Source organism: Microtus ochrogaster, chromosome 21 (assembly GCF_000317375.1).
Source record: "Microtus ochrogaster isolate Prairie Vole_2 chromosome 21, MicOch1.0, whole genome shotgun sequence".
Lineage (NCBI taxonomy): Eukaryota > Metazoa > Chordata > Mammalia > Rodentia > Cricetidae > Microtus > Microtus ochrogaster.
Window position 1 is genome coordinate 4947264 of NC_022022.1, and position 10439 is coordinate 4957702.

The following is a 10439-nucleotide window of genomic DNA, read 5'->3' on the forward strand; positions in this document are numbered from 1 at the left end:
AGTATAAAATAAGAAATGTATGCACCCCCCTTTCCAACTCCTCCTGGGGGGACGGGACAGAAGAGAGGCTTGGCAGTGTGACAGTGATGTTTGGTCCAATGTGCAACTGAGCTCTGTGTTTGTTATCAGCCAAGCCCACCTAAAGCCTGCCACTCCCTGAAAAAGTTACCAAACTCTGACCATTAAAAACACCATTGCTGAGACAGCTCAGGGAGAAAGTGCTTGCCACTTGCAAGCCTGAGGACCCAGGTCTGAGACCTAGACCCCGGCCCCTGCCCCACCCCTAGCTGGACATGATAGTCTGAATCTGTAACCCTTGAAGTCCTCTGCCAAGATAGGAGGTGGATTCAGAGAACTGCCTGAAGTCCGTGGGCCAGCTAGTGGGGAGTGCTCAGCTGGCCGGCGGCGAGTGTTCAGGTAGCCGGGAGTACTCAGCCAGTGGGGAGTGCTCAGCTGGCCGGGAGTGCTCAGCTTAGAACAAGAGACTCTTCTCCAACAAAGTGGAAGGAGAGAAGTGACTCCCCGGGGCATCCTCTGGCTTCTACATAAACTTTATTATTACTAATAAACACCAACAAACAACAATAGAAATAATACATAGAAAACATTAGTAAAATCAATAAATAATAATAAATAAATAAATCCTATAATATACGTACCATAAAAATTTTCCAGACACAGTAAATAGAGAAAAAGTAACCCAGGAAATTGAAATACTTCCCCTTGAATGTTTTGGAGTATTCGATTCTTTCCTAGGAAAACCAAACACAAAACATGGTTTTGACAAAAGGTAAACGTTTCCCACAAAAGCATTCCCACGCCTGCGACTCACTGATGAGGCTGAGTCAAAACAATACACATGGTAGCAACAGTAAGTGATGTTACCAGGGGCAACCTGGGCTGAGTGCTACCTGTCAGCCAGAGACAGGGCAACCTATTCCCACCAGCATCCAAAGCTCCACAACCCTTGGGAGACATGTTCTAGGCCCTTCATCTTACAGACGAGAAACTGAGTCTAGAGGTTAAACAACTTGCCCAGGGTCAGGCGGTGAGTGGGCTCAGGCCACGCTGGCAACCCTCGGCCCTTAGAGCCACCCTGGAAGTGGCCCTCAGAGAAGCTTAGGATCGTTTGCAACCTTAAGTCTGTGTATTTCAACCACACTGCATTTTCGGTATGCCTTGGGAAGTCCCAGTAACACAGGCACCCATTGCTCTTGTGATGGGGCTAATTTGTGAGGCAGGAAGAAGAGCTGCGGTGACCATCTTTATCCCTGGCCGGAACAGGAAGTGGAGTGGGCCAGCCTCCCGCCCGGGTGTTGAAGTCTCTGCTATCCCTCCAGTTCTTTTGCTGAGAGGGTTCCAGGAATGATTTTGTCATCACAGAGAGATTTCCTACGCATAAGCCCTCTTTCCTAACGCCACTCGGCTTACTCAGGAGCACTGCCTGGTCACAGAGGACTCTGACAAGCCAGGTCTTATCCTTTCTTCACCGTGTGGTAAAAGCATAGCTGTCCCCTTGCTCTGTACCTTAGTAGCATACAGGTCAGCTGTTTCCAGAAAAAGCTGCCTGCTTAGTTCTTCCAGAGCATCTACTTCCTGTTGAATAAGAGTCAGATCTGGCGGAAAGCGGGCATCAAGGGTTAAACCACCAAGAAACTTCAGAAAACAGCGGGAGGAAAGGGCTCGCTTCAGCTGTTCTAGAGGGTGGATGCTGGGACCTGCCTGTGTCTGGAATTTCCCACCTCAGCCAGTAGTGCTTCAAGGGTAGTGCTCCGGCCTGACAGGGGTGAAGGAGCACCCCAGATGTCTGGTTTCTCAGGGTAGTGCTCCGGCCTGACAGGGGGGTGAAGGAGCACCCCAGAAGTCTGGTTTCTGGGGGTAGTGTTCCAGCCTGACGGGGGGTGAAGGAAGCACCCCAGATGTCTGGTTTCTCGGGGTAGTGCTCTGGCCTGACAGGGGGGTGAAGGAGCACCCCACATGTCTGGTTTTTTCAGACAGATGCTTTCCTGAGCTTGGTGTTTGCTTAATCCCTGAGGCCTCAAATGGAGCACAGCACCAAGACCTATGATGCAGCAACTCTACACCATCTGAGTAGTCTGGGCTGGGAGTGTGTGGCTCAGTGGCACGGAGTCACCAGGCTGGCTTTCGTCACTACCTTCTTTAGCTCTTCCAGACGCTTCATTCTTTACCCCCACATTCCCACAGGACAGTTGCTACCCATCTCTCAGACAAGGAAAGAGGCTCCAATCATACACCCAGGCGTGGCGGCTAGGGCCACTTGCCTACAGGTGGGCCTGCCTTTTCCACTGCTAGATGTTATCTTCCACACCTGGTGATCAGTGTCACTATTAAAGAAACAGGCGCTCAGAGAGCTAACGACACCTTCATACGCTTATTAACACATTTATTAACCTACACTTTGGTTTTTATGAGTTTAAAGTAATAAAGATATTAAGTCCTAGTAATTCAAAGCTTCCTTCCTTTGTGAAATCCAAAGTGCCCTTCTGTTCCTCCCCTCATCTGGGGCTATCAGCAAGGCCTATGGCCCTCAGCGTCAGAGTGGAACAGTCACAGGTCTGTCTCCCTTGAGAAGGTTCGATTCATCGTTCTATCACTCAGCACTGCCTAGGAACAGACACAAATCAAATGCTTCAGGATTGCTTTTCTGTTTTAAAAACAGATTGGTTTTACTTTTAGCTGTTGTGTGTAGGGGGAGGTGGGGTGCACCTATGAGCGCAGGTGCCCTCAGAAGGCAGAGCTGGTGGGTCTCCCCAGAAACACAGTTCCAGGTGGCTATGGGTCACCTGATGTGGGTGCTGGGAACTGAACTCAAGCCTCTGCAAGAGCAGTGCACTGTCTTAGCCATGGAGCCATCTCTCCAGACCAGATTACCCGCTCTCCTCTTTCTGCCACAGTCGCCTGGCTTCCTGCCTAGTTCTTATCTGCAGCCGCATCAGACGGTGTGGCACGGTCTATCTCAACGGCCTGTGTCCTTCTGCAACTGACTGATCTGGGCGAGAGGGAGCAGGGATGTGCCACCTCATATCAGCCCTCAGTCTGACACGGGGGTCACACACAGACTTGGCTATCCCCATGTGGGAATTAGTGAGCCCCCAAACCAGCAGGGCCAGGGATAGTCTATAAACTCAGTCATCCTGGTATTTAAGGAAGAAATGGCGGTACTTGAAATCTGCGTAGGCACTACATGGGTAAGAAATGGACCCTTGCCAGCACATGCATGTACCACCCGCTGCTGCAGGGAGCCACTGTGAGCTGTTTTGCAGCAATGCGACATGAAACAGCAGGGCAGAACAAGTTATGGAGGTGTGAACACAGTTCTGCTACTACATTTGCCACAAACCACTGTGTGACTTTACTTCTCTGGGTCTATTCTTGGTAAGAATAACCTCAAAGATCCCCTCCAGCTCAGAGGCTGCCTCTGTGGTTAGGCACCCACAGACTTCCTATGCCCAGTGCTGGCGAGTCTGGACCCTGACGCTTCAGGCTCCCTAGAGGGGTCTGACCTAGCACTAGGCTTTTCTGCCCCTGGTGCGGAGAGGAGAAAGGCCAGAGTGGATGAAGGATACTTTCGCTTCCTGGGGCTGATGCAGTCACGCTCTTCAGCATGCCCCAGAGTCCTGACGGCCTGTTCTGCACCTCCCCCCTCTGGAACATGGTTCTCCGTGCCACGGCCATCCTGAAATAAAGAAAACAGAAGCCTGAGCGAAGAAGCGTGCCTCAGCCTCGTCCCATCCACCTTTCCATGCCACGGCTGTGTGATGTGGCCTGTGTGATGTGGCTGTGTGATGTGGCTGGTGATGTGGCCTGGCCCAGAGGCACAGGACATGGAGTAGGCCCCTGAAAGCTGAGAGAACTGCAGCTTCCTTCCCCACTCTGGATGGTTATAGAGACTAATAACAGCCAGCCTCATCCTCGCTGTCTGTGAGTATCAGTTAAGGAACAAGAGGCAGCTAACAGATCTAGATAAGAGTCAGGCAGTGGAGGACACAAGGAAAGGCCGACGACAGAGAGGAAAAAGGAAGATGACATAAACAGGCCCTCTTGGCTCACTGAGTCCACCTCTCTCCATGACTGTTACCCAAGCCACGGCTGGATGAGGTGACATAATGACATCACTCCCTCCCCCCTCCTCCTCTATGGGGGACTCCGTGGCCCAGTGCCAGCTGCCGGCAAGTTCTAATCTCTCAGAGGCAATAGGAACAAGGTCCCGTGAGCTCAGAAAACATACAAATGATTGAAGAGTACAACGGGCCCAAAGTCAACCAGCGTGGATCTAGTACAGGTACAAGGGAGGCCACAGAAATCCAAGGAGGACATTTCTGGGTGACGAGAGGTAAAAATGGCGAGGAGAAAGCATCGGCACTGGTTTCACATCTGGGACTCCTACAAATGGCACCAGGGGACCAAGGGCCAGGTGGCATTTCTGTGGACTAAATTTTTAAAGCCCCAGGTAAAAGGCCATTCACAACAATGGCTGCTGGAAGAGCCTCCTCCCCAGCGAGCTCTGCCTGGGTGCTGGAAGAATGAACTAGCCCAAGCTTGAGCTTTCTGCCTTTCCTGACATACGCCCCATAGCTTGGCATGCTGGGAAGACATAAAAAGGAACCAGCAAAGGCTTAGACCCACAATTCAGCCAGCTCTAACGGGAGCGTGGGACCAGCGTGTGATGAGGTTCTGGGCTATGCATTCATAGGTTACTTGGGCTCAGCACCTGGGGTGAGCGGCAAGGCAGCTGAAAGAGGAGCACAGACGTCATTTCTGTTGTCTCTTCAACATGTAAAGGCTGTGCTGTGGCACTGGCTGCCTATGTGAAGGTGACAGACGCCGTGCTGTGCACTCTCAGCAGACAGACAAACGGAATAACCAGACGTGAAAGTTGGCTGTAGGCCGACAGGTACCCCCAGTTTTAGACAATTCACTTCCACTTTTGGTTTTAATCACCTAATTCTAACCTTGTTTTGCTCTTGGCAAATAAGTTGCAGACAAAAATAAACATATACTGAAGAAGAACAGGTGAACAGGATCAACTTTTCTGAGATGCGCTTTTCCAATGTATTCGAACACACAAGCACCGAAGCCATTTTTGCCTTCAGCTTTCCCACTGCCTCCCTTTGTAAGGTCACTTGTGACAGGAAGGAAGCTATTTACTATGGGTTGGATGCCATTTAAAAATCCCTCATAAGAAAACCACAGGCAGGTGGCTGAGGTCTGGCAGAAGCATGAATGAGAGAAGTCTGAAAAATGTCTACTCCGCTCTTTAGAGAGTATCGAACACGTCATGAAAACCCACATCATCCTTGTTATGTGCAGGGGCCATGCTAGTTGTGCCCGCTCCGATTTTAGCGCACGTGTTGCTGATGCAGGCACTCTACTTTATGTCACCCTATGGTTTCATAGTTCCCATTTCTAGTTCAGCCATTACTTCTCTTTATTTAAAATATTTTATTATTTGTGTGTATGTCCTTTAAGTATGTGGGTTTGAGGATGGAATCATATCATCAGGTTTAGTGGCAAACAATCTCACCAGCCCATCAGAACTCAGAATTTTAGAAATAACAGACACTCATATATGGCTTTAAGTATAGGGGAAGTCGACATTCAAACACTTATGAATACAACATCTCCATTACTAAAGGACCTTCATTTGTCCTTGGAGAGTCCACAACTCACCTACTACCAATTCCTCAGCCCCTGGAAATGTCCTCCAATTCTCCAGTTTTGTCATTTCCGGAACATGCATATGACTACAATGGAGCAGTGTCTGTCCTATGGTGGAGGGCCTTCCTCATGACGAGGATGGAGCAGTGTCTGTCCTACAGCAAATGGCCTTCCTTCCACTAAGCAAAGGTCCTGTAGGTTTGTTGAGGTTCTTATGTGCACTGAAGTTTGTTCATTCTTACTTCTAAATAGCATTCCACAGTATGGTTATTACCAGTGTTTTTAATCACTCACCCATGAAAAGTTATCTCTAGTTTGGGCTTGGGCTTTCTATGAATAAAGCTGCTAAAAACAATGCTATGTTCATTTTTGTGTTCTTATTTTATTTCTTTGCGTGAACACCTAATAAATTTCTGGATTTGGATACTGGAATGTTTAGGGTTGTTTGTTTGTTTGTTTTTTTAAAGAAAGCTAGATCATATTCTAGTTACTCTACCACCCTACATTTGTACCAAGAACTTATGTAAGTCCTGTTTTCTGTATCCTTACCAACTAGCATTCTGTGTTATACCATTAAAACATGTTCATGTGTTTGTGTATGTGAGTAGTCTGTGTGTGTGCATGTGAGTGGATCTGTGTGTATGTGAGCGGGTCTGTGTGTGTGTGTGCGCGCATGTGAGTGTGTCTGTGTGTGCATGTCAGTGTGTCTTGTGTGAATCTGTGCATGTGAGTGGGTCTGTGTGTGTGAGCGGGTCTGTGTGTATGTGTGTGTACATGTGAGTGAGTCTGTGTATATGTGAGCGGGTCTGTGTGTATGTGTGTGTGTGCATTTGAGTGTCTGTGTGTGCATGTAAGTGGGTCTGTGTGTGTGTGTGTGTGTGCATGTGAGTGGGTGTGTGTATGTGTGTGTGCATGTGAGTCTGTGTATATGTGCGTCTGTGCACGTGAGTTTGTCTGTGGGGTCCAGAAGAGGCGTCAGATCCCCAGAGCTGGAGGTACGGGCAGTTATAAGCTGAGGTGGTGACAGGAATAGAGCATGGATTCTATGCAATTATAGATGTCCTCTTAATTGCTGGGCCACCTCTCCAGCCCACTGTCACCAAGTTTTATCTGAGTCATCCTAACTTACCATTAACTGCATGTCCATAGAGGCTACTACTATGTCACAGGCACCATGCTGACACAATGACATCCAATGTCAGTTGCCTGCATTCTGACTGTACTGTTTTGTTTTATGTGAACTTCGGGAGTCTTTCCTCAAACACGCTCTCCCTGCCTGGAGCTTTTCTTTCCTTCTTTTTCACACAGTCCTCTGCTTTTGTTGTATGGACTGTATTTTAGGGGCTAAATATTAGAATTTTTGCCTATTTCTAGATCTCAAAGATTTTTTCCCCCTAAATGTTTTGTTGTTTTATACTGTACATCCAAGTTCAAGGTCTGTTTTGAATTCATTTTTCTACATACTGTGAAACTTAGATTCAGGTTTTACCAGAGGAGGGAAAGGCTGTGGGTTTATTGTCTCAGAATCCTTTGGTAAAATATCTGCCTCCATTGAACTTTTTCTGAATCTGCATTTTTGTAGTAACTCCTTATTGCTTCCACTAATTAATATCGTATTTTCCTTTACTCCCTTGAATGGATCTATGCTAACTGTGTTCAAGCCTTAGCTAAACGTTCATCGTCTGGGCCCATATGAAGTTATTGCCTATTTTGTATGCTGAAATGCTCACAGTTTCATTCCTTCAGAGCTGAGTTTAGACTTTTTGATGGAGACTGTTCTGGTAGATATGTGTGCCTGTGGGAACCCCACCACCACCCCGCCCCCAGTACTGTAAGTTCTGGCTAAAGTCCACAGCGCCTGCTAAGGACATCAGACAAATTCTGTAGCCACATTTGAGGACTTTCTGTGGTTCCTCTCCTTACAGCCTAATAAACTTCTGATCATCAGTCCTGAGCTCTACCTTCTCATATGTGATGCCCAAAGGCTTTCCCTTCCTGTCAATCAAGTGTGTGCCCAGCCTGCACAAACCTCAGGCAGCCATTCAGGCAGAGAAAACTTGCAAATCTAGGAAGCGTGTGACTATCAGTGACAGCTTCTTGGGCTCTTTGGAGATTTCTGTGTATGTACTGTAGAGTGGCTAGGCAGGATCTGGTAGAGCTGTCATTTAAATTATGGAGCGTGGCCCCCTTTAGCATCCCTGGTTCCAACACTTCACTTTCATTTTCCAGGTATTCTGCTAATCTGAACTCCATGGAGCACACTCAGACAATAAAGCCAGAAGCTTCTAGCAGTAACTTAATATTCTTCTCAATTTTATTTTTTTAACCAGTGTTCATTTACCAGTGACTTCAACTTTTTAAGACTCCCTGCAGAAGTAATTGCTTGACTCACACTGTCAGTCCTGGAGGACTTACAGAATTGAGGGCCAGTACTTAAGTTTCACTCAGATGCATTTTGTCCCCATCCGGGTCAGCCTAGTGGCACCCGACTCCAGACAGAGGCTAAGACCTTTCCTGCCTTGTTCCATGTTTCCCCCCGCCCTATCTTGTCCACACCAGATACTGTTCTTGCAGGCCACCGTGCTGTGCTCCCCCACTGTTAAATCTACAGTGGCTTCTGGCCACTGCTCCTCCCTGGCTACAGGTATTTGCCAAAAGGTTATTCTACATTGTACTAAGTGCCCAGTCCAGTGTTGTTGGCCGTTTTCATGTCCCTTAGCTCCAGTGGGAGAAGCCTGTGCTAACCAAGTGCAGCTGGGAGGCCAGTTCCTCTGAGAACCTGTTTGGTTAAGTGATTCTTACAGGACCCAAACCGCCCCTGATCCAGACCAGACAGGTTATAGAAGAACTGATAACAATGTGCCTGAGTCAGAGCCAATTCCTCACCTCAACTAGTATAAGATGGGTGAGGGTCTACAACTGCCTGAGGTCTGATTCTATCTTAAATATCAGTTGTGTCTTTTCGTTAACAGAATATCACAAAAGGGGACATAACCTTGGGGACCAAAATAATATAATTCATATTTATATATGTATGTATGTATATATATATAACTATCGAATAGTCTTTTTATTTTTTTACATTTCTATAGATTTATGTACGAAATATAAGTGACACGTATGTAAGTAAAGTAAGCGTACAGCCACATGTCTACCTTCCAGACTTCAGCAAAGACATGTACAGACGGAGACAAGCACTACTCAGTGAGCTGGAGCTGTCCTTGTCATTCTGATGTCTACTGCTGTCTCCTCCACTACGGCTTCTCTGATGTGACTATGGCTCAAAACACAGAAATGTGCTGAAGGAGGGAAGAAGAAACACAGAACTACTTGTCAATTCAAAACTGGTCACATGTGGATAATGGCTTTAATAAAGACAGCAGCCTAAGAAGCTTCATGAATGTGTGGTATAGTATCTAGCAGAGACTGTTTCCTAAAGATAAAAATAAATGAGCTTATGGAAACCAAGTGATTATTCTAGATTATCAATAAGCTCAATATTTGCCTTTGCTAGTTATGACCCACTCTTCTTAGAGGCTGCTTCTCCTTTCTGCTGTGTGTGTGAGACAGGGCTCTGCCACGTGGTCCATGCTCACTAATGCACACTTGTATCCTTCTCAGGCTCTGAATTCCTGATTCTCCTGCCTGTCTTGCAAATGTTGGGATTACAGGCATGTGCCAACGCACTTGGCTTATTTCTTCTTTTTTTCTGCATGAGGAAACACAGGCACAAAGACACAGTGCCTAATTCAAGATCACATTATGAGGTATGACAGAAGATTCAAATGAAGATAGTTTGATTTCAGAGAGCTTTTCAGGCCCATTACGACACAAATTTTTATAAATATGCCACTCTGAAAACATGTATGGCAGCAGCACTCTTTAGGGCAACTTTTATGTAACTTTTTGGTGTGTGTTTCCTCATACTGCATTCCATTGTAGACTCTCAGAGTGAATATAATTCAGAAGAGACAAGATTCAAAGAAGTTCCCCTTATAGTTCACAGAAGTGCTGAGCAACTGCTGGAGGCAGGAGTGTGTGCGTGTATGCATGCGCGTGTGTGAGTATGCATGCGCATGCATGCAGATGGATGCTCTTTGGTAGAGAACTGCCTTAAGCCGCAGGGCTGGGGCTCCACTGTTAGAACTTGCATGAGGTGTCACCCACATTGGAATGGCTTTGCAGTGATGTAAACGCCCAAGTCACTCACGCTCCTGTGGATCCCACTAAACTCCCAGGCTCACCAGGCTGGACTTGGCTGGACTCCTCTCTGCTCTGTCACCGCCCTCTCTAGCTGGGGCAGACAGGAAAACATTGTAACAAAAATAAAAACAGCAATGGCTAGAAGACTTAAAGGAATCTTGGGTAGCTGGAGAAAAATAAGTGAAAAAAAAATTCCAGGTCAAGCAAGGAAAGGTTTGTAAAACTGTATGACAACAGCCTTAGAGTACCTGTCCTTGTCCTCTGCACAGTGACATTAAAAAATTGAGTGAAAAAAACAAATGAAAAAAATAAAAAAACCCTCCAAATATCAACATTATTTTAACAACGGATCTAAAGGGAAGAGTTGAAAATCAGAAAGCAGAACTTGAGAATGTCTTCATCTGAGCGAGACTGGCTCTTTGGTGGTACATCACCCTGCAATGGACGAGTAAGAAGGCACCTGGGCTCTCCACAGCGAGCACAGCCCCGCGGTGGAGACAGTAAGGTGCCTGGGCTCTCCACAGCGAGCACAGCCCCGCGGTGGAGACAGTAAGAAG

General features: G+C 47.0%; 1 protein-coding gene across 3 annotated transcripts in view; it reads right to left on the reverse strand.

Annotated features, from left to right (window-relative positions):
* Positions 1-10439, reverse strand: part of LOC101994982 (Golgi pH regulator) — a 40607-nt gene that overhangs the window by 9489 nt on the left and 20679 nt on the right. For all 3 annotated transcript variants that reach the window (XM_005357058.2, XM_026784009.1, XM_026784010.1), the window contains 3 exons: positions 3588-3697; positions 1528-1616; positions 660-752 (listed from right to left, as the gene is read on the reverse strand). In XM_005357058.2, coding sequence (XP_005357115.1) covers positions 660-752; positions 1528-1616; positions 3588-3697 — 292 coding nt within the window. The remainder of the gene's footprint in view (positions 1-659; positions 753-1527; positions 1617-3587; positions 3698-10439) is intronic.